At 38.1% G+C, this 25412-nt stretch overlaps 1 protein-coding gene and 1 pseudogene across 1 annotated transcript; both read left to right on the top strand.

Annotated features, from left to right (window-relative positions):
* Nucleotides 1–857: 857 nt before the first annotated feature.
* Nucleotides 858–2077, top strand: LOC144715750 (large ribosomal subunit protein eL29z-like). Its single transcript, XM_078590724.1, has 3 exons — nucleotides 858–954; nucleotides 1113–1228; nucleotides 1821–2077. The coding sequence occupies exons 2-3, from the start codon at nucleotides 1127–1129 to the stop codon at nucleotides 1905–1907; spliced, it is 189 nt and encodes a 62-aa protein (XP_078446850.1). The 5' UTR covers nucleotides 858–954; nucleotides 1113–1126; the 3' UTR covers nucleotides 1908–2077.
* An 11748-nt stretch (nucleotides 2078–13825) lies between these two features.
* On the top strand, nucleotides 13826–14236 carry LOC144715901 (bZIP transcription factor 53 pseudogene; annotated as a pseudogene).
* Nucleotides 14237–25412: the final 11176 nt, after the last annotated feature.

Here is a 25412-nt window from a genome sequence, read left to right as displayed (position 1 = left end):
CAAGGTCACTAATGAGAAAAAATGGAGGTCTACACTGAGTGGGTTAACTTTGACCTTATCTATATCTAAAAAAAACTAACAAGGAGAGAAATCAAATTTGCTTTTTTTGTGAAAACGATATTACATAGGAGAAAATCATATTAAATGCAAGTTTACATTTTTAATCATAAAATGGATATTCCAGGTGAGCTAAAAATCTGAAATATGTTAGCAAGTAAATTATGTACTAAACATGAAAAATCATGCTCTAGTTATTAGAGAAAATTCTGATGTGAAATTTAACCACATTTTAATGAATTTCATATTTAGTAGAGTTATGAACACAATTTAATCAAAGAAAGAAATGGTCAACAAAGTAGGATGGACTGGATTGAACATAATGGTGTTTCGGTGAGCAAACTGTTTTGATGTGTTGAATGGAACCGATGACTGAACATAAATGATGAAGTGACACCGGTTTTGTTGCATTTTTGTTGTGTTACAGTACAAGGTGCAGGACGTAACTGATGACTGAAAAGACGGAGGACGGTTGTAAACCTAAAGTAAATCACTCGCTGCCCAATGACGGAACAGAAGACACAAACACTTCCGTTCCATCCCCACTCCTTTACGGTTCAGTTACCCTTCCATTACATTTAAAATGAAAGGCAATTCCAAATCTGCTTTGTCGAAGAATGTTACCAAAGTTCTGTCACCATTAATTTAGTAACATATTTACGAATGCTAGTAAAAGTCGGATGACGGATGAAGGGATGAGACGGAACGGATGATGTAGCGTCATCTGTCCCTGACTTGTAATTTGGGGACTGTAAAGGAGTTTTTCCGTCATTTGATAGTTTTCAGAATTGTACGGCCAGCTAGGGTTTTCGCGAAAGAGCCGTATAAATAGCTCGCAAGCATGTTAGCCCTAATTAGTTTGTTCGAATTCGCCAAGGGGGTAAGATCAGCCGCAAGGTACTCTAGCTATTCTATTTCGAGTACGATCTGTGTGTTTTTCCTGTCGTTGATTCTGTAGGTTGTTTGAATTTAGCGGATCGCGGCTGTATTTTGATGTAGTTATTGCTAGTTTACGTATTTGGCGTGATTGTTGATTGAGGGTGCTCTTCTCGCAGGTGCATCGAGAGAGATGGCGAAGTCGAAGAACCACACGGCTCACAATCAGTCCCGCAAGGCCCACAGAAACGGCATCAAGAAGCCCCGCAGGCACCCGAAGACGTCCACCAAGGGCGTGAGTGTTCATCGTCGTGGCGTCTCCTAAATTTTATTTTTTTAATGATTCTTTCACGTTTTCATCTATTATAGTGTCATCATCAAACTGAAATGTTAAATTTTCAGTTTTAAACTCCTACGAGGAAATTCATATTTATCCTGGTAACGTTGCTAGATGGTGTTTATGGTTTACCACCGGTGTCCTTTGATCCCTGTTCTATATCGTGCATGATTTTTAGAATATACTTCAACACGACAAATCGCTTAATTGGCTCAGAGATTTTCCTACTGATACGGATACGATAATGAAGACCCGTGCCTTCATTTTATCGCATATAGACCCGTGATACATTATTCATTAAACACATGTCATAAATGAATGATAATTTAATATCTTGAAACTGTACTTATCCTCAAAATACATGATAACGTAGTTCACCATTTTGTTGCGGATGGATTTGATAATGCAGTTCATTCATCGTTTTCTTTATAAACAAGTTCATAAGTATCTCAATTATTTGCCTTAACAATTAAAAAATTCAATCTTTTTAAATTTTGATGCTCGTGTTTTGAATTCCATAATTTAGCCTGGTCACTTCATATTGTTCCAGATGGACCCTAAGTTCCTGAGGAATCAGAGGTACGCAAGGAAGCACAACAAGAAGGCTGGTGAGTCTGGCAGCGAGCAAGAGGAATAGATGATCATAGCCGTAGAGTGATCTTCCCATTTGCTTTCGGAGACACCATTTCTGGTACCCATGAGAAAGAAAATCTTTTTGCTTGTCTATCTGTAGTTAAGAACCGAATTTCTAGATTGTTGATTCAACTTATTTTGTCTGTTCAATACTTCATTGGTGTTTCCAGAGTATTACTCGTGAAGATGGTTATGAGTGTAGAGTGATCTTTTGGAGACAATTTTTGCTACCCATGGGATAGAAATTGTTTTAGCTTATCTATCTGTAGTGAAGAATCGAATCCTATATCGTTAATTTACTTTTTTTCGATCTATTCAATGTTTTACTCATGACCGTCAATTGAACTCATTCATATATAATACACTATTCCTGACTTTTTCAATAACATGTGCCGCAGACAAAGTTCTTAAAATTGTTTATCAGAGGGTAACATTTAATTAAACATATCTTGATTCCCAACTGTCTGTTTTCATTATGTAGCATTTTATCCAATTTATCTTGGCATCTGCATTTCATGTTCTTCTAATTTGTGATTTTAGTACCGCTCCATTCAATATATCCTTGCGAAGAGATCTTGATTAGTCATCCATGTTTTTGAACTGATTGTTTACCATGAAATTAAATTGGTAGAAGATTTGTAAAGAGGATAAAGTGGCATACTCTTGAAAATGTTGGCAAATGGTTTATTTTTTCTTAAAAGATTAGAGTATTAATCTATAGACGAGAGGAAAAGATTTTAATGAGTTTTAAAACAAAACATACAGGTAGAATGAGGCTTTCTTTGTTGCAGTTTAAATCTAGTTCGAAACCGTATTAGTTTTATGGGTAAAATTTCACCAAAATATGTTACTTTTCTTCGAATCCTGTCTGTATCTTGGTTACTTGGTTATATAATTCTAAATAATGCAGTTATATATCAAGTGTATCAGAAATTTAATGTGTACTTTCTTTGATTGATGAAAATGCAATATGATGGTTGATCAGTTTTCCCGCATATTTATTTGCTGTTTTGAATTTGTGCACAATCTATTTTTTCCGGTAAGGTTGACGATCTAATTTATGAATTGAATAACCGGCATCAAGTGGAATACCACCTTCAATAAGAAAAAGTTTTATCCCGTTTGGGATGCAATTGGGGAAAAATTAAGTTAATCTGATAATAATTCTCTCGAATAGAAAATATTTGACCTGTGCCATGCATGTTTCTTCATTATCCATAATGCCTGTAATGAAATGCCAATATCATCAAAATCGAGAAAAGGAATAAATTTGTTATAAAAAATCGATGAGGTAGATTGATTCTCTTTTACGCAACACTACTTGATTAAATGCATTAAATATTATATGTATTGATTCTCTGAAGAAATTTTAGAAATTACATAAAATGATATCGCCTTCATTGATGCTGCCATGTTAACTATATGGGATTAATCTCATAATACTGTAGAAATGGTACAATCATGAGATAGGACCATGCTAATTTCTTATATGTACTGAATCGTTAGACTAATAAAATTTGGCGAAGGAGTTACAAATTACACAATGATATCCCCTCCAGTGATGTTATATTTACTACATGGGATAAAGCTCATATTTTAATACGTAGATTGTCTAATCATTAAATGGGACCATGTCAATTTCATACATGGATTGAATTGTCAGACACAAATGATACTGTTATGTATATTTGGCCCAGAGGTCATTAATGAGAGAATGATATCATCTATAGAAGCTATGTTAACCATAAGAGATTAATCTCACAATCTTTTATAGAGATGATCTAATCATGAAATAATTTACCCTTTGTACTTTTGGTTCAGGGTTAACTTAATTGGCCATATTTTCTACCACTAGTAATAAAACTATACTTTTGAAACATTATGAACAGGTCTTCTTCCCTAAGTTTCAATGTTTTCATGCCAACAAACTCTTGCAAACACTAATCCCAGACAGATATAAAACCTAATCTTAAACACTAGTGATACTGTTATGTATATTTGGCCAAGTGGTCATTAATTAGAGAAAGATATAGTCTCTGGTGATGAAGCTATGTTGACCATAAGAGATTAATCTCACAATCTCGTATAGAGATCATCTAATCACGAAATAGAACCATGCTAATTTACCTTTTGTACATTTGGTTCAGGGTAAACTTAATTGGTCATATTTCATAACATTACTAATAAAAACCATACTTTTGAAACATTATGAATAGGTCTTCTTCCTTAAGAGTCAATGTTTTCAGGCCAACAAACTTTTGCAAACACTAATCCTGAACATATATAATACCCTCGGTTTACAAGCAGGGCACGGCTGGTTCGGTCTAGAAGCCCGACCCCGGGGTAGGTCTTACATGGCCCGGTGTTTTTGCCAATATAAAAAAAATGCCAAATATTAAATTATTACAAATATTTCTATATGTAATATATTTAGGGTTAATATCACGGTTCAGCCTAAACTTTTTCAAAAATTCGAGTTACAGCCCTAACTTTTTTTTCGCCGCGTCACAGCCCGAACTGCCCATTTGGTCCGCCGCCGTAGCCCGGCCATGACGTGGACTCGACGTGGCTGCCAGGTGGATTTTCGGCTGAGTCCACGTAGGCGGAATCCACCTGGCAGACACGTGGAATCCATGTCATAACGCGATTTGAAGAAAGTGAGAAAGATAGGAGCGATTAATCCGTCCAATGTGAGTCACCCGGGAGAGAGCTCAGAAAGGTGGTGAAGGAGAAGGAGACTAGACGGTGGAGAAGGAGGAAGAAAGGGCGTGAGAGAGAAGGGGCTTCCGCGCTGATCAACGCCTTCGGCCACAACGGCGACCACGTCGTCGCCCTCGCCCTCCTCGATCGGCTGAAGCGGCCGCCCGACTCTGTCGTGCCGACGGTCCTCACCTACAACACCGTCATCAACGCCTGCGCCCGGGCCACGGAGGTGCCCTGGGAGAAAGAGGAGATGGGCAAGCTAAATTCATGCTCTTCCATACCCATTTGCCCATTTGCGCTTGCTGTTCTAGGGTTCGTCGAAAAAGAGGATATGGGCAGAGAAGATGTTCTACGGACGTGCCTGGTTAGCTTGGGAGCGGCTGTTCTTGTTGTGGCTTTCTTGACCTTCTCCGTCAAGAAGATGATCGCCACTTATATCTCCGGAATCCTTGGAATCTCTGGGATTATGCTTCCGGATTGGGAGTATTTCGATCGAGATTTCTCTCAGTGGCTGACTCCAATGCCTGCTGATAGCCACTATGGTACCGTCAGCGCAATCGATCAGAGCTCCAGGTTTGATTGATCTTCAATTCTTCTTCCTCGTCGATTCTTTTCAGCTTTGATCGACGAGTGATTATGTTTTTGGCGGTGTGAGTTCTTCGATCCGTGGTTTTAGAGCAAATTTCTCTTGAATTTGGGGATAGTTGGTTGTTCTAGAATCATGGTTTCTCAGGCGATATTTCGATCAATTGTTGAACTTCTCTATTTATTGGGTCTAAGATAAAATTTCGAACAATTTATTACATGCCTGCTGAGATGAAGTGTGAATTGTCATAAAATTTTACTGATTCTTGGAACTGATCGGACGTGAGAGGACATTTTTAATGAATTTAAAACTTTAAACGTGGATGGTGAAGTTCCAGTAATTTATCCGTGTTCTGGTGGCACAGATGATGATTAACTGCTGCATAATAGTTCTTAGAAGTGTCATGTGACTAGATTCATAGCCCTTATGATCTGTGGATCTCTTTCTCTTCATTTGATGAATTTAATGATCTGATTAGAGTCACAATTTGCACCAATTCATTGATTTATCTACATTTTTGGTTCGAAAGATTCCCTCAATCTATCTATCGAAGGGAAATATAGAGATAATGACCTGATTAAAAAAATAATAATCAGAAACTTACTTATCATTTTTAGTTGCCATTATCTTTCTCTATCAAGGTCTCTATCTCACAGTATTCTACTCTCTACCTCTCTTTGTGTCCATCTTTTCTTTCTCTCCCCCGCCATGTCTCTCTGTTCCTCTAAATTGGACTTTAGTCAGCATAACTGAGTTGCTATTGTTTACTAGGTTGTCTGTTGGTTGCGCTTTGACTGCTCTTTCCATGTGGGTAAATGAGGTTCAGGAGAAACTTGGCATGGGAGATGATCTTCTACTTTAAATTTATTTCATAATTTAATGTCAAATTTATATTATTGTAGGTGTCTCTAAATATAAGAAATTCTTAAACTGGGATTTGAGGCTTCAAATTGCCATTGAATCCACTCAAGGTGAATCGCTGAAATTAGTTCTCTCTTCTTTCCCATAAATTGGTTTATGATGAAAGCATTTTCTGAATATGATCATCTAAAATTCAGGACTTGACTATCTGCATTATGGATGCACGCCACCCATTATTCACAAAGATGTGAAGGCTTCTAACATTCTATTGAATGAGACGTTTGAGGCATAACTTGCAGATTTTGGGCTATCTAGGCCTTATACACATAATGATGGAAATGTAGCCCCATCGACAGTTGTAGCTGGCACTTCGGGATACATCGACCCTGAGTAAAAATCAAAATTTATCTTGTTTTTACCTTATTCTACAATGAATAATATCCGCGTTCTTTTAAATTGTTAACTTGAAATTTTCTTTTGCAGATGCGTTCAAACAAATAGAATGTTTGAAAAAAGTGATATTTATAGTTTTGGGATCGTTCTGCTTGAGCTCGTTACTGGAAGGCCAGCAATTGATGTGGATAGAACCCACATAACTCAGAGAGTTCAGACAAAACTGGAACAGGGAGATGTATGCAGTATTGTGGACCCAAGAATAGAAGGCGAATATGAGTTGAATTCAGTGTGGAAGTTCATAGATATTTCTTTTGCTTGTACATCACTCAACTCCAATGAGAGGCCGACCATAACTGATGTGGTTGTGCAACTGAAGGAAACACATACAACTAATGAAATTAACTTCTAAATGTTTGATATTATGCCACCTGAGGAAGCAAACACATACAAATTTCAGTACATATTTAACAGGAATTATTGATACACATCTATGATGATAAAAACAATCACATTAAAAGCAAAATCATAAACAGCGGTTTGAATTGTTTTCACAAATCATTACGACCACGAATGAAGGATAAATGTATAAATTCATTTCTTGAATGATTATCATACAGGGACCCATCTAATATACTAAATCATAAATTAAAGGTTTTGCTTTATTCCTTAAGGGACACTCCAAAATGAGTGTTACAAAGTGCTCTTCCAAAAATTAAAATCAGAATCAAAATAAAAGAATATAAAGTAATGGAGATCTAAATATAACGAGTGTCATGTTGGCGCCCTTACCCATTAGACATCCCCATCCATAGTGATATTTCTTCCATAATGCCTGCTAAAAGTTTAAATATTTGATACTTTCTCGCTTCTATATTTAGTAGTCATGAAACTGTTATAGGCACAAATTTTAAATAAGCCCCATTGAGTTATATCAAACAAGTTTATTAGTTAACGTTGAAAAAACTCAAAGAAGCATGTAAACAAAGTTGGGCATAAAATTCAAACTGTACTTCGCCTCCAGCTTCCATTCTTGGTTGGGTACATGTGTTCCGATTATGGCCAACTTGGTGGGAAAGGGATCACTTCATATGCATGCCTTTCTTCGATAGTCTTTGTACCATGGGTTCTTTCTCACTGACGTCAATTTTCCTCTTCAGCTTGGGCCTTCCTGGTTGTCTCCTCACAAGAGGAGGGAATACATAGTGCCCATAAGCTTCACACCATAAATTTTTTCCATTCATTGGCGGGATACCGTAACTATAAGCTAGTTGGTAGACATCTTTCTTCAACCACTCACTGACAAAAAATGACGGGGTCCTCCTTGATCGAATGAATGCAAGATATAGCATGGGGGCATGGAATGCCCCTTATCTCCCAATATCCGCAACTGCATGTTCTACGAAGTAGATCAACCACAAATCTTCTTCCCAAGTCTGTAACCTTGAATTGATACTTCCCCGCATGCCTAAGAGTGCATGTCCTGGACTTCTTCTTGCTCTCTTCGACCAACTCCCTTATCCGGGGGGCATAACGTATCAGTTCTTTTAGAAAACAACTCCCTTTTTTTTGCTACCCTCTGCATGACTGCACCTCTAATTTCTTCCAGCATGTCTATGATAGGCTTAGATCTAGCATGTATGATGTAATTGTTGAAGCACTCGCAAATATTGTTGTCAATCACCTCACACTTTGTATCCCTACTAAAGTACGCCCTGCAAAACTTCTTTATACCTATGTCTTGGAAGTCTTGCGCAGCTTGTGGATTCACTGTTCTCATCTCCCTCATAATCCGTTGGAAATCTTCATGAGTTGTGGACTTCACAGCTTTCCATAATAAGTTCTTCAAAATTTCTGTGGGATGTCCTTTCTTCTTCCAATTTGCATAGATATGCCTAGCACAATTCCTATGCTCCGCATTGGGTAATAAATAGGACATTGCATTTTCCAGTCCCTGCACGATGTTAGACAATACCAATCTATTAATGTACTACACTTGTTCGACAATAAGCATTAAGAGTTCAAAGAAATAAATATTTATGGGCGAGTTAGTTAAGTACCTTCTGCTGATCGCTAATAAGAGTCCAACCATTTCCGTCAACCATTCCTAAATCAGTCATCAAAAGCTGAATAAACCAAGTCCACGAAGATTGATTTTCACCTTCGACTACCGCCCAGGCAATGGGGAACATTTGATTATTCCCGTCCTTGCCAACAACACTCAATAGTTAGCCTTTAAGTTCGGTCTTCAAAAAACATCCGTCCAATCCAATGACTCGTCTACAACCTTCAAGAAACCCTCTTGCTATCGAATCAAAACATATGTAGAGCCTCTTAAACCTAACCAAAGAATCTGGAGTCTCTCTATCAAGAACATGCTCAAAAGTACCATTCCTATTTACCTTCTTTAACTCGGCAACATATGCAGGAAGCATGTGATAATGGTCGTCCAAAGTTCATAGAAGCTTCATGCGTGCCTCGGATCTAGCTCTATAACAGGTTTGCTTTGAAACAGTGATTCCGAACAGATCATTTATTTCCCGCATCATATCTGCCACCTTCAAATCCATATTCATTCGAATTTTCTCTAAGAAGTGTTTCGCAACCCAATGATAATCGGCTTGGTTATTCCTCGGAGCCCTACTGCAAGTATGAATATCATTAAGCGTTTTCACAACAAACGCCTCTCTCGTACCATCCCAACTAGCCTATATCCTCCATGGGCAACATCCCTTGCAAACGACTTTGACTTTCCGGTCACCGGACCTTAGAAAAGTGATGTTGAATCCGTTCCATATAGCATGGTCCTTCACAGCTGCCCTAAACTGAGAAGCCGATTCAAATTTCATGCCCAATTGAAATATAAAACTCTCAGCGGGGCATCCTGGATCATACGTCCTGCCCCTGTATATGTACCTTCCATTTTCATCCTCATCATCGGTATCATAGGGGGTTAACATATCACCCTCTGAATCATCATACTCGCTATGATATCCAGCAACAAATGTGTGTTGTTGGACATGTTCGTTTCTAATTCTGTGGTCGTGTACCAATTCCTCATTCCATTCGTCACTCGAAATATTCGTCGGGGGCACTTAAGTACACATCACTTTCCTCGTCTTCCCTACCTATATCATATTCAGAATCATCATCGCTATCATAATCAGAACCAAACACCTTACACTCGTCATCAACCCTGTATAAGAGACAGATGGAAAATAGTAATTGATCATGCGTGCAAAATACTTAAATTACCAAGGAGAACTTACATTCTTCTACAACAAACAAAAATATCTGAAATAACATTGGAAATAATAAAAAATACAATATTTAAGAGCAAAGGGAAAAATAAAGATAATAAAAACTTACATTACTTAAAGCCAAGCGTCCACTGTCAAAGAAGAGAAGAACGCCTAAAAACGCACTAAAAGGATGAGAAAATGATTTTGAGGGTTCTCATCAAGAAATATAAGGTATAATAACCAAGTTGAATAACCTCTTCTCCTAACACCGACAAGGCCTGTGAGAAGAGGACAACTCTTCCTATTGCTAAAAAAGGATCATATTTTGAGGGTTCTCATCAATAAGTATGCGAAAGAATTTACAGATATGATAATAAGATGCATAATTCGGGGTTTGGCATGTTCTAATTATCATAAACAGAATTGAACCCATCAGATTGATGATTTGTTGATGGTATAGTGTCAATATCATTCAAGAATCCAGGGCTGCCGGTCATTCTCCATATCATCGTCAATCAATAAAGAAACACCAACCTCTTCGTCAACGTGATAACAATGATTGGTGTCAGCCTCTGTCTATATGGCTCTGCCCATTGACGATGTTGACTACTATGAAAATCAACCTCTTCAAGACAATTATTCAATGTTATCATCATTCATTCTACAGAGGATCGCAATCATCAGAAAAAACAGAGAGCCCGACCAAGAACGATATTGAAAGGCCTAAACAATACAAAAAAGCTTCAAAACCAACATCAGAAAAGATGAGGAAAATCTCTCGAATTGGAGATAGGGACATCATAATTTTCGTTCGTTCAAGTCAGCGGCATTATCATCAGAAAAATAAACATAAAATTAAATATAACAGACAGATCAGTCCAAGAACTAAGCAAAAAAGCTCTAAACAAGTAAAGAAATCTCGACCACCGAGAATCCAAAGAACCCAAATGAGAAAAAGATGAGCGAAATTTAAAATGATAAAAAAACCGCAGAACAAAAAACCAGAGAGAAACCAGAAATCCGCCTAGGGTATGATACGAACAAAGTCACACGTCCATATCTAAAATGAAAAATCGATTCCTCATACAGGCAAGAGAGAGGATCTCGAGAAGAAAATGATGGACCAACGGTCGCAGATAAATATAACACAAAAATAAGAAAACCCAAGTCACTGTACCACAATACATATTTTATGAGTTTTAGCCAACATATTCAGACTCAACATGAATATAAGAAACAAAAGGATGTTCGCATTGAGCCTAGGAGTTAAGTCAATTAGGATTCCAAAACGTCTGGGTTAAAAAGGAATAGTTCATCAAGGTAGATATGTACAAAGATAGAAAGCTACGTAGATAGAAAGACTGTAGATATGTACATTGATAGGTAAGAAATCATGTAGAAAGAATACATTAATAAACTGACATAAAGATTGAGAGATACAGTCCACAGATATCATCTGCGGTTTAAAAAAGACAGCAGGTCATCACACGAGGAAACAGTCCACAGATAGAAAGATGGTTATATCTAACAAATTATGTGAGTGGGCCATTGAAAATTGCAACACAATATGTAATGCGGAAAACCGCCAGCCCTACATTGTACACTCATATTTCTTGTTTACATTGTACACTCAGAAGACAACTGAACTCTTCCAAATTATAAGATCATTTAAAATCGATCTATCCCGACTAAAGATCACCACGGATTCTGAGGGCTGGTGAGCAACGTTCATCTTTCTCTGATCTCTCTTTATTGTTACAAAGGTTGATCAATTTTTACTGCAACATTTCAAACTCTGTTGAATAGATGTTCGCTCTGGTTTTATACGACTTTCCTCAGAACAATATCACCTTGAGGAATTTAACATTACAGAGTGTGTGTTAAAAAAAAAAATGTTACATAGCTATATCTTAGTCCTCTAATTTGCAAATCAGTGGGCCTGAAGGGCTACGAAAAGTGTTTTAGTTGAAGTGGCCTCTGATACGAACCTAGGTGTTCTATTCGGGAGAGAAAGGAAGAAGAGAAAACTCGCTCAATGTATTTGGGAAGAGGAATATGCAGGTGGAATGTGCATAAAACGGTAAGACTAAATGCCCTATAGATCGCCGAAGTGACGCAGCAAAAAGGAACGAGCTGCCTAATAAGAAGCTTAGTAGGGACACAGAGCCAAGAACCCTACCTCGTGGAACTCCCGTAGCCAAGAAGAAGCTTGCAACGATTCCACTGCCCAAGGCGTTGATCAGCGCGGAAGCCCCTTCTCTCTCACGCCCTTTCTTCCTCCTTCTCCACCGTCTCATCTCCTTCTCCTTCACCACCTTTCTGAGCTCTCTCCCGGGTGACTCACATTGGACGGACTAATCGTTCCTATCTTTCTCACTTTCTTCAAATCGCGTTATGACGTGGATTCCACGTGTCTGCCAGGTGGATTCCGCCTATGTGGACTCCGTCGAAAATCCACCTGGCAGCCACGTCGAGTCCACATCACGGCCGGGCTACGGCGGCGGACCAAATGGGCAGTTCGGGCTGTGACGCGGCGAAAAAAAAGTTACGACTGTAACTCGAATTTTCGAAAAAGTTTAGGCTGAACCGTGATATTAACCCATATATTTAATATTTGACAGCTCAGAGTTTGGTCACATCCACAGAGTGTCCAGCTCATAGTGGGACCCACCCAATTCCCCTATAAATATCCCTTCCCCATCTTTTTTCCCCTTTCTTTCCCCTCATAGCTCTCGGTATGCGGCGCTACCAATTTCCTTTTCTCGATATTTTCTTGTTTGATTAGAAGAGGATTTTCATTCGCTATCTTAATTCATCCCGTTTGTTATAAATCCAAGTGTAATTGTTGATAATGTTTGTTTGTTTTTCAGAAATTTATCGTCTTTCTTGGACGATCCAGTAAAGTTCCATTTTGGAGTTTTATCAATAATTTGCTTCCGTTGGCGGGGATCTTCCTTGATCCTTTTCTCCGCCTTTTCTATTTTGATCAGAAGAGGATTTTTGTTCGCTATTCTCATGGATCATGGATGATATAAATCTAAGTGAAATTATTGATAATGTTTGCTTGTTGTCCAGAAAATTTTTCGTCTTTCATGGACAATCCGGTAATTTGCTTTGATGGTAGAGTTCGTTATGGAGTTTGATTAGAAGAGGATCTTTATTCGTTATCCTCATGGATCCTTCTTGGTTTAAATTCTTGATAATGTGTGTTTGTTTTCCGGAAAATTTATGGCCTTTCGTGGACGATCAGGAACCATTTAAGATCGGGTAAAATCAGGTTCCATTTTGGAGTTTTATCAATAATTTGCTTGTTTTGGGGGGATCTTCCGTTACTATTTTCTCCGCCTTTTCTAATTTGATTGGGAAATTAAATAATCGGGTCGAAATACAATTCCGTTTTGGAGTTTTATCAACAATTTGATCGTGCAGTTGGAGTTTTATCAATAATTTCCTTTCCTCCTGCTTTTCTGGTTTGATCCGAAGAGGATTTTCTTTTGCCGTCCTTATCTAGCCTGTTGGTTTATCTATCCTGTCTCGTGTTTCCTGAACGATTATGGGAAAAAACCGGATCAAACCCAAAAGAGAATGCCTTTTTGGAAATCAATCTACAATTTGCTTCTGCAAGGGGATAACAATTTTTTTTCTTTCTCAGGTTGATCGAACGAATCTTCGTATATTGTGATTTTGAACGCAGTATTCATTCTGCTAGGATTGATCTAACATAGGGTTTTCTTTCGCAATCCTCATGGATCCTGCCTGGTCTAAATCGAAGAGGAATTCTCAAGAATGTTTGTTCTCCTGAAAATTTCCTTGTCTTTCCCGAATGATAAAGGAAAACGCCATTATAGAATTTTATCAACTACTTGCTTCTGTAGGTTTTCCAACTTCTCGTGTCAGGAATTAACAATTTTTTTTCTTTCTCAGATTGATCGATCAAATCTTCATTTCTGAAGATCGAGTGAGATCATGTCCATGGTTGCCAGGATAATCTTCGCGAAAGATTTATGACATCTGCCACTGTCTTACGGGGAGTTCGTCTCCTGCACTCCTTCTCTGTTGTCTTCCTCTACTGGTTCTACGCAGTTTCATGATTTTAAGGTCTCTGCTGCTGATTGGAGATAATATTTGAAATTTGCGATGGTTTCTGGTCTGGTGGACTCGATTTCTTTGACGGATCAGAAGAAACGCCGTCGGATGGAGTCCAACAGGGAGTCAGCAAGAAGATCTCGGCTGAGAAAACAACAACTAGCTGATGAACTTGTGCTGAAGGCAAATTTCTTGAAAGATGAGATAAGGAGAATGGCGACTGAGGTGGCTGACATGGAGGAGAAGCTTGCAATTGTAGAATCGGAGAATGCGGTTTTGAGTGCTCAGATGATGGAACTTAAGGATAGATTGCAGTCGACTAACGCTGTTCTTCACATGTTCCAGGAGTTTAGTGGGATTTCTATGGAGATCCCTGAGATGCCTGATCCACTCCTCAAGCTCTGGCAGCTCCCTTGCCCTTCTCATCCGATCATGGCCTCTGCTGAGATTATCCACTACTAGAACTGGTTTCTTCTTTGGACCCATCATCCTTGTTTGTGTTAATGTGCTCTTCTTTGCTCATTTGATATCTGCCTCCATCCATTTTTCTCACTACAAATCATGATCCATAACTAGTCTCTCCCTGTTTTACTTTGCTCATCTGATATCTGCCTCCATCCATTTCTCTCACTACAGATTTGTGATTGTGGGTTTCGCTGGAGATGCATTATGATTTAAGTGAATCATGATCCATCACTAGTCTCTCCCTGTTTCGCATTGGGTTTTCCATCTATCTCTGTTTACCATCTTGCTACGCTTCTCTGGCCTTTTGTGCTTTTCTTTGCTCATCTGATTTCTGCTTCGGTCCTTTTCTATCACTACAAATTTCTGATTGTGGGTTTCTCTGGAGCTCCAATCTTATTTCAGTGAAACATGATCCCTCTTTTCCATCCATTGGCTTCCTCCTCTCTCTACAATTGTGGTTCTCTTTTCTTATTTGAATCAATCATTTTGAATCTCTCTTTGAATCTATCCTTTTGTAGTTCCTCTCTCTTTCAAATTTCTGGTTCAGACTTTCTCTGGGACTCCAATACGGCGATTGAGTTATGTTACCACCAAGCTACGTCCCTTGCTCTAGCCGTCGACTGTTCTACATTTCTCTCTCTCGTTGTGTAATTTGTGGTTGTGGGTTTTTATTGGAATCTGTTTTTCTTCTAGAACTTGGATCTCTCATTTTCATTTGAGCATACAAATTTCATAATGAAGGTGATAATACCTGCATGAGAGAGAAAGGGACAAGTGGGAATGATCATAATCTCTCTTCCTTTGATCAATGAACTATTTCTTGATCTGCTTCTGTTCTTTCTCAGCCTTATATTCAGAAAGTGACCCATTTTTCATCGAACTTACGGCGATCAATCAATTATTTATTGGGTTGATCACCGATTTTGGGTTATCTTCTGTCTTTTCTTTCAAATGAAAATCAATTATTTTATTGGACTGATCAGATAAACTATTACACCTGATCTCCATCTGGCTGTTCGCTGATCCATGTCTTCTTGATCTGATACTGATCTGGCCAATCCGACCGAACACATTGCATTCTGGAATAATCCATTGTTAAAATATTTTGATCCGTTCTAAGTCATTGAAACCTGACATTTTATGGACCTTCCATTTTATGAGTTGACCCTTGAAAATTAGGGTATTTGCTGCTAAAGGGAAATAGTATTTAATCAATTTTTTTACCCCCAAACCCTACAAAATTGCCGTATTTCTCTATTCATGCTGGTAGTGATGTATGGATAGTGTAACTAAACATTCATTCCAGGCATACATTATGAAATGACAATCAAAGTACTCTTAAAACACAAGCTAGAAAACCGTGTCTTTAGTGTTATGTTGTGACTTCTTCCCATGAATCTTCCTGTTATTGGGTTTTGATGGATAATATACAATACTAATAAAAATAATTTCTCAATAAATAGGAAACCTTCATTAGACGATACATAGTAGTGGCATTAAGTAAACAATAAATAATGTTTTTTGGTTTATTTATGTTAATAGTTGTCGAAAATTCAAACTGAGAAAAAGTTATTATAACCTAATATTTTTTTACCACAAAACTACTTCCTCCCTCCAATATCTAATTTTTTTTCTCAACTAGTGTGAGTTCATTGAATATGAGAAAAACTACCGCGTTGCAATGTTCATTTCTCAACTATTAAGAAATAAAAAAATACAGCATGGTGCGCATCATGTTGTAGCTCTAATTCTGAGAAGAAATTGTTTACAGGGCAATTATTTGTTGAACCAATGCTAATTTATTTTCTTGAATGTGATAATAAGACACTAAGTTTTCACTACTCATATTGCTTAATAAAAACTTGTTCACAAGTTTGAAGTTGCCTTGAGTTTATTTAGAATATATATTTACAACTCCAATAAATATTTTCCGGTTAGAAGCATAACACAATGCATAAAAGTATGATCTGATGGATACCTATCATGATCCTTCAGGTCATAAAAGACAAATATTAAACACTGGCTAAATATGAAGCCAATAGCATCTATATCTGAGCATAAAACTGATTAGATCAATTACTCCTTGATATTTTATCACGGACATTTTTTATGCATTTTCTATTATATTTGGATTCACATCATCTCAGAGTGAAAAAATATTTACATACCTTTATTTAGGCAAAAGGAAGGTTAAGGTATATTATTGTAGCCATATAACTTTTTCTAAGCATGGCTGACTGTGTGGGGAGTCATATTAGTCTCACAGAGTTGTTGATATTTTAAAAGATCTATGTTTTAACTTCAAGTTATGAATAAATTGTACTTCGGTAAGTATCATAATTAGAATATGAAATAATAAGATGTAATTTCAGATATGATGCGTGGTTTTACCATTTTAGCATGAAATTTATAAATTATGTGACACATGTTATATTTCATACATTAGCATTTATTTTATCCATGTGAGTATCCAACATAAATTTAATAACTACGAGTACATTTTAATGGACAGTCTCTTTCTTCTAAAATGGCATGAGGTGAGAACATGACATTAGAAATGGTATGCCTACCAAAATAAAAGACTTAGTTCAACTTATTATGATGTATTCTGGAACTGAAACTTTTGAAAATGGCTTTTGTGCCCCTATCTTTTATATTGACTAATTTATTTTCCAGTTCTTCAAAGGAACAAATCCACAAAATGAGGGGTGGCACACACTTCATCTCTAACCGAGATTATGTTTTGGGTATATTTTTGTCAAACTTTACTTTGAAATGCCTTCCTTACACAATCAATATACATCCTTCCTTCATCCCTCGCAAGCCTTTTCATTCATTCTAACTTTCCATTTTATACTCACTTCAATTGAGTAATAACATTACTGAACTTACCTATTTTTTGTGTGTTTCTACTGATAATTTCATGAAGGTTGTGATACCCATCTCTCAGGAGAAACTAAACTTAGTGGTATCAGAAGCAAATGTTGGATAAAAAACTTATGGATTATTTTCATCCAGCAACAAATAGTTTTACTTTTAAAATACGGTATGGGTTTCCTAACTTAATTGGGGTAGGAATTTGGTTCTTATATATTTATTTTACATGAAAAATAATTTCTTATATTATAGAATACTTAGTATAGCTTGATGAGATAGAATTCAAGCAGATTTATTCAGGTTCAATTTTTTCCCTAATCATGTATTGGGAACTTCACTTTCTAAATTATCATTCTCTCTCTCCATCTCTATGTATACCTTACTAGGGAAGGACACGGTCTGACCGAAATTCGGTCAGGCCGGACCGAACCGGACGGTCGGTCAGCCTTTTTAGGGCTGGACCAAAGACCGGCCCTCTGTCTCACCCTCTATCTGCTGTCGCTCTCTCTCTCTCACCCTCTCTCACTCTCTTCCTTCCTTCCTTCTCGTTCTCTCTCTCTCTCTCTCATCCTCTCTCCCCCTCTCCTGCTCGTTCTCTCTCCCTCTCTCCCGGTCATTCTCTCTCCGTCTCTCTCTCACCCTCTCTCCCGGTAGTTCTCTCCCCCTCTCTCTTTCTCGTTCTCTCCGTCTCTCGCCCCCAGATAACACCCTAAATTCTGTCTTTATTTCATGTTATTAGCACAATTTTATGCATTTAAAGAGCTGAAAATGGGGTTGTTATCATATATTTACATGAAAATAGTGTTTTCAAATGATTTCTGATTTTTTCCTAATTTTCTGTTAATTCTATGAATTTTAAAAGATTAATTGAAGCTTGAAATAACTATTTTTGATGAAAATGGCAAGTTTAATATTTAATTTCGAATTTATCAGCATGGGGATGAATCAGTGAATTTTCTAGAATTTTTTACAATTTTTTAGGATTTTTCTGAGATTTATTTGAAGAGGAAATGTATTTATTCTAAGGAAAAAGGTATATTTATAAGAGAAAAAAAGTATTTATATAATTTTCCAACGTTGAAGGGCCTTTTTGCAAAGTTTCGTTGCAAAAAGACCTTGAAAACAGCTCTCGGTCGCCACTGCAGGCGTAAAGATATAATTTAAAATCTTCGAGGGTTTTATTGCAAATAATTTATTAATTGCTTTAATGTTTTAGAAGAAAAGCGGAGGAGAGAGAATGCGAAAAGGGGTATATCTATAAATATTTTTTGGGCGGCGTCGGATGACAAATGTTTGTTTTGCAAAGGATTTATATGTAAATTTCAGGGCGATTTCTGGGAGCGACGACGTGGCCTCATCACGACCGTCGGATGAAAATCTGACGGCGGTCAGTGAGAGAGGACATTTGCGGTAAGATTACTGCCCATGCGACGCATGCGAAGTGCACGCACGGGCAGTTACGTAGCAACTTATCAATAGAAGCAGGCAAGCCCAGACGCACGCAAAGGTGCGTATCAAAACGTACGCAAATCCCGACTTTTGAATTTTCTGTTTTTTTCTTATTTTCGCCAGGGGGGTACGTGGAACAAGGAGGATGCGCCCGCCTGGAGAATTTGAAAAGTCGCTGCCAATAAAAAAACGACACGTCAACGAGCGGTTAAAAGAGAAAAAAATTAAATAAATGAATTTAATCCAAGGGCTAATATTGGTTTAAATTCATTTATTCATATTTTTCACTCCAGAAGTTCGATTGAGATGATTTTTTATGGATTTGCTCATCTTGATCCCCTCTTTCTATCTGTATGGTTGGATCATTGAGATCAAGCCTGTATTGATAGATATAAATTAATTACTCATTAGGGGTAAAATGGTAATTATTCCATTTTACCTGGGTATAAAAGCCGAATTTCGAGAGGAGGGGGTCATTCTTGATGGTGCTCTATCACAGCTGTAATAAGACAGGGAGGAGCTCAGCTTGGATCAACCTATCTGGTACATTTTGCTTGTTTGTATTTGAACTTTTAGTGTATTTTGGATGTTGTTTTAGTGAAATTTCTTCTTCATTCTTCTTGATCTTGGTATGAACTTCTAAACCGCTAGGCTTGAGCAAAATGTACAAGCCCTTACTGAGATTGAGAGGACAGATTGAGAGATTTACCTAGCTATTCAGAATGCACATTAGAAAACTATAAAAAAAAAGATTTAATTTTTAGGAGATTAAATTACCCCCATTTTATTTCTGAATTATCAAACTTACAAAACCAACCCAACTCAAATCAAAACTTCCCTCTCAACCTCTCTAATTGACCTCTTGGACCCTTTTATTTGGATCAAAGAAGCCAATTTAGAGCTCCCTATTTCTTCTATTCATCTCATCTCTTCTATCCCCCTTTCTAAATTTCTCTTCTAATTAGGGTGAGTTGATCCTCATTGAAGATCAAATTCACTCTAATTAGGGTTAAACTACAAAGAAGATCATCAAATTGAATTCCTTACTAGCTTCCCTTGGACGACACTCGTACTTATCACTACACATCTTAAGTAGAGTTTTATAAATTTTATTGCATAAGCCAAAATTCACAACGACAAGGGCTAAAAACTGCATAATTTCTACCCCTATTTTTGGCTTATCACCCCCTCTCTCTTTATCATCATCTTTGTCTCTCTCCCCCTCTCTCTTTCTCATTCTCTCTGTCTCTCGCGCCCTCTCTCCCCCTCTCTCTGTTGAAGCAATCTGTCTCCTCGGTACCACCGCCAAAACTCCTCGAGCCACTCCAGCTGACGCTGCCACAGCCATCCCTCTGAAGACTCTGGTTTCCCATGCTGAAGATGTTTTGTCAGAAGAGGCCAACGGGGCATATCTGCCTCCAATTAATGAACTGCCACCGATACCGTATAAGTGCCAGCTCCCAGCTATCATTCAAACATTTCATTACGGCTATTACACCTCATCATGACAGCCACCATTGCACCTTCCACATCGTCAGGTGGATGTCACAAGTCATCGTCAGGAGACCATGATGATACTGCATTTAACACATCATGGAGACGTGTCATCATGAGGACGGTGGCCATACCGTCATTAAGACAGAAACAACCCTCTCTCTTCCTCTTCTCAACTCTATATAAAGACACTTGGGCTCTCATGTTTGAATATGGGATTTTCTTCTTTGTCCTGTTCTATATCATCTCTTTCTCTTCTCTTCTTCGCGTGACTAAATCTCTTCTTCAAGTTCTCTCCTTCAAACCTTATCTCTCAACACTCTCTTTCTCGTTCTCTCTGGCTCTCGCCCCTTACCTCCCCCTCTCTCTTTCTCATTATCACTGTCTCTCCCCCTCTCTCCCCCTCTCTCTTCTCGTTCTCTCCCCCCTCCCCCTCTCTCTCCCGTAGTTCCGGTCTCATTCTCCCTCTTGTTTGCTCCCCCTCCCTCCCTCCCTCTCACCCTCTCCCCTGCTCTCTCTCTCTCCCTCTCGTTTTCTTTTCCTCAATCTCTCTCTCCCTCCCTCTCTGTCTCTCTTATCCTCTCTCCCTCTCTCCCGCTACTTCTTTAGCCCTCTCTCACGCTCGTTCTCTCCCCCTCTCGCCCTGTGTCCTGCTACTTCTCCATCCCTCTCTCCCTGTCTCTCTCTCCCTCGTTTGCTCTCCCTCCCTCCTTTCCTATCACTCTCTCTCCCACACTCAATCTCTTCCTCTCATTTTATTTCCCTCTATCTTTCTCCCCCTCTCCCATTCCTCCTCTCTCCCTCTCTCACTCTCTCCCTCTCGTTTGTAAGAATATAAGGTGCTCAAGATGATGATCCAAGAGCACATCTCACACTCATAAGAAGCTCGTGAAGAGAAAATAGAAGGAAGAAAGGAAGAACAACTCAATAAAACATAAAAGTTCATATCTTTAACACTAAACACAGAAGCCTTTTATAGGCACACAAGGAAACTAACTTTCAAACTGACATTATGCACATTGAATAAACCTCTGTGCAATCTTTGTGGTTGCTGATTCAACCGCCGGTATGAGTACTGTGAAGCATCTTGGCGGACTTTGTGGCTTAGTGGGACCACAGTTTTGTGTCTGTTGACCAGGAAGAAACACCTCATTCAATCTCCTCCTTGTTTCTTTCTTCATTCCACACCGTTGCCATTCCAATCTTCTCACACAAGTCTTGAAACTTGAATCTTCCCAATGGCTTAGTAAATATATCAGCAAGTTGCTCCTCAGTCTTCACATATTCCACTTCCACTTTTCCATCTTCCACACAATCTCTGAAGAAATGATGATGCGTATCAATATGCTTGGTTCTTTTATGATGAGCTAAATTCTTTCATAGCATGATAGCAAATTGGTTGTCCACTCTTAATGGGTTTGCTTTGGAGTCCCATTAGCTCATTCACCATTCTAGCTATCCAGACCCCTTGATATGTTGCTGAAGATAGTGACACATATTCAGCTTCACATGATGATAGTGCCACTATCTTTTGCTTTACAGTGCTCCATGTGATAGGTAGACCTCCGCGGAAGAAGATCTCTCATGATGTACTCCTATCTTCAACATCTCCAGCAAAGTCACTATCACTATATTCAAAGATAGTGTAATCCTTCATCCCTATTTTGTACACAAGAACAAGATTAATAGTACCCCTTAAATACCTTATGACTCTCTTTGCTGCTGCCCAATGCTAAAATGACAGAGTTGACAAAAATCTGCTCAGAATGCTAACATAGTAAGTTAAGTCGGGTCAAGTATGTAGCAAATATCTCAAGCTCCCGATTAACCTTGTGTAGATGGTAGCATCAACTCTCGCACCTTCTCCTTCACTTTTCAGTTTCAGAGATGCTTGCATAGGAGTCTTGGTTGGATTGGAATCAACCACATGGTGATTCTCCAATATATACTCTGCATAAAGCTTCTGGCTCAAACTAATTTGAGATGTACCCTGAAGTACTTGGATGCCCAAATAGGAACTCAATAGTTCAAAATTTGTCATCTCGAAAGTCTTGATCATCTTCACCTTGAACTCTTAGATTCTGACTTCATTGCCTCCTGTAATGATCAGATCATCAACATAAACACCAACAAACAATAGAGCCTGATTAAAATGAATGAAGTATATGCTTTGATCATTCTTGCTTTTGTTGAATCCAATACGATTCAATGTATCATTAAGTTTGGCATTCCATGCTCTAGATGCTTGCTTGAGTCCGTAGAGGGATTTCCTTCATTTCAACAAGTAGTCTTCTTTTCCTTTCTTCACAAAACCTTCAGGTTGCTTCACATATATGCCCTCTTCACTTTCACCATTCAAGAAAGAAGATTTAACATCAAGATGATGTAGCTTCCAACTACTTTGAGCTCCCAATGGAATCAGGATTGGAATTGACTCAAAACGAGCAACACGAGAGAATACCTCATCAAAGTCAATTCCTGATATTTGGCTATATCCCTTCACCACCAACCTTGCTTTATGCTTGACCACTTCTCACACTTGATTTTTCTTGATTTTTTAAACCCACTAGACACCTATGGGCTTACAATTGTTTGGAGCCTTCACCAAGCTCCATGTATTGTTCTTCTCGATGGATGCAATCTCCTCCTTCATGGCTTCCCTCCATGCATGTTTCATAATATCAAATTACGGGTTTTTATTCGTCGTTGGTAATTGATATTATTCAATAAAATATATTTAACCGTACTTAAGAATACTTAGTTAGGGATGACTATGGATCGTCTCCACAAGGAATAGTTATGAAGGATTTAATTTTCTCACTGTAGTGATTATCGGCTTGAGAAGAGATAAATATGAGAATATAATAGGCGAGATAGTGATATCGAGGAAATAAAAGCAGAATTACGTGAAGTGTTACTCGAAGAAGGTAGAGGGCGTGACGGATACGATAGTGATCAAATGTGAACGGTATGATGGTAAAGATAGAGATGAGATAATGGGAATGTAAGTAAGTTAAATGATAAATGAAAAGATGATAACAAACTTTAATTATGATAACAATGATGTCGGTAGATAAACAACGTAAGACGAGGACACTTACCTTAGATTCTTATATTTCTCCAGGATCACGACAATTTACGAGTGCCAGTAAGCTCTCCCTCTTCTCCAATGCTTATCCCCACACACCCAGAACACCAATAACACACTTGATGGATTTCAAAACTCACTATCTTTCAATCAGCCCACACAAGTAGGAAGAAAGTTCAAGATGAATTTAAAAATGATCCAAGACTATATTTATAGATCAGAGGTATGAATGGAAAGAGGAGGGGAAGACGAAGCACTGCTGAAAATTTCAGCTCAATAGGAGTTGTAGATCAAAAGTTATGGCCATTTGAAGTTGAGCCAATCCTAGCCCTTGATTTCCTTCTCTCTCTCCTCATCAAAATCCTCATTTTCCATTTCCATTAAGAAGTCAAAACGCTTAAGATTCCGCACTTTTTGTATTCTGCGTGTGCGCTTTTCGGAGTCCTCGTGTACCTGAAAAGTGATAAAAGAAAAGGGTGAAATAATAATAAAAGAAGAAAGAAAGACTCTTTCCCAAGGCTGACGTGGCGGCGTGTCAGCACGCGCCACGTCACCCTCTTTCTTCTTCTTTTTTTTTCATTTGTTTTAAATCAGTGGACACGAGTGTGCCATGTTGCTCGCGCCATTTCAAAGACAGAGTGTGTTTTGTCTCTTTGCGCCTCGGTCCACACGTCATTTATTGTAAAAAAAATCGCCTTTTTTTCAATTTTCCCACGTCACCCTGCGCCAAAAAAACTAAAAATGTGTGAGTCATAAATGCAATTATTGCTTTGCGAGTTGCAAAGCGATGATTGCCTGGATAATGATTGACTGACGCCAATCATTAACTTAGCTAATGATTGGTTGTCACCAATCATCAGCGATCACTACGATTCGTCTTCCTTCTCCAAATCGAACAGCAACACATGGCGGCGCAAATAAAGGGACTGAAAATATAATTAAAAATTCATATTAATTAAAATTAAAGCCCAAAAATACATATAAATATATATATATTTCGACTTAGGAAAATCACATCTTTCCAAATTTAATGTCAAATTTTTTTGAAAAAAAATCATATTCTGTCTGAAAAAATATATTGTTTTAGAATCTATTGTTTGAAAAATCTCCAAAAAATGCATATAAATGCAGAAAATTCAGAAAAGCATTCTAAAAATAGATTTAATCATTTTAAGCTTGATAACATGCAAATATAAGTGATTAATGCAAATAGACATGTAAATATGATCATGTATAAGTACTAAATATGCATGTTATCAATGTTCTTCAAAGGCTTTTGCATAGGAAGTGGGTTCTTGAGATGAGAGAAAACATTCTTCCTCACCAGCCGGATGAGTAGCTTCAAAGATTCATTGTAATGTCCAATATCTCCTTGTTTCTTCTTGGACAGATGACGCTTGCCCACTCCACTAGCGTCAATTTGAGCATTCTCTTCATCATAGTTGGTGCCGCTTCATTTGACATTTTCTTCTTCTCCAAGTTCATCACTTAAACCTGCAATTATAAGATCATTCGTGGTTCCAACTTCCAAGATCGTGGTACCATCACTGGATTGGAGTTGCTCAAACTTCCAAGATCTTCCTTCTTCAAATATCATGTCACGGTTCAAGTATACTTTTTTGGTAGTAGGATCAAGACACCTATAAGCTTTAGTGCCTCTCTCATACCCCACAAAAATCATCTCCCTGCTCCTATCTTCAAGCTTACTCAGTCTTTTATTTGACTTCATATGCACAATAGAGCCAAACACCCGAAGATGATCAATCTTGGGCTTTCTCCCACTCCCCTTCTCATAGGCAGTCTCCCCTTGCAAACTCTTTGTAGAGGACCTGTTCAACACATAAACAGAGGTGTTAACAGCCTCACCCCAGTACTCCATTGGCAAATTCTTCTCCTTGAGCATGCTTCTCACAAGACCCATGATGGTCCTATTTTTTCTCTCAACTACTCCATATTGTTGTGGAGTGTAAGGAGCTGTCCATTGCTGATGAATCTCCCATTCTTCACACCATTTTGAGAACTCCTCAGAAGTGAATTATCCTCCTCTATCTGTTATTAGGCATTTGATTTCTTCTTGTGTCTCACTTTCTGCAAGGGTCTTGAATTTCTTGAAATCTTCAAATGCATCCGTCTTGTTCTTTAAAATAACAACCCACATTAACCTTGAAAAATCATCAACAATTAACAGGAAATACCTTCCTCCACCTAATTTTGATGGTGATTGGTCCACAGAGATCAGCAAAGATTAAACCCAAAGGTTTTGAT

This window comes from Wolffia australiana, chromosome 19 (assembly GCF_029677425.1).
Source record: "Wolffia australiana isolate 7733 chromosome 19, ASM2967742v1".
Lineage (NCBI taxonomy): Eukaryota > Viridiplantae > Streptophyta > Magnoliopsida > Alismatales > Araceae > Wolffia > Wolffia australiana.
This window is presented reverse-complemented; position numbering and strand designations above follow the sequence as displayed.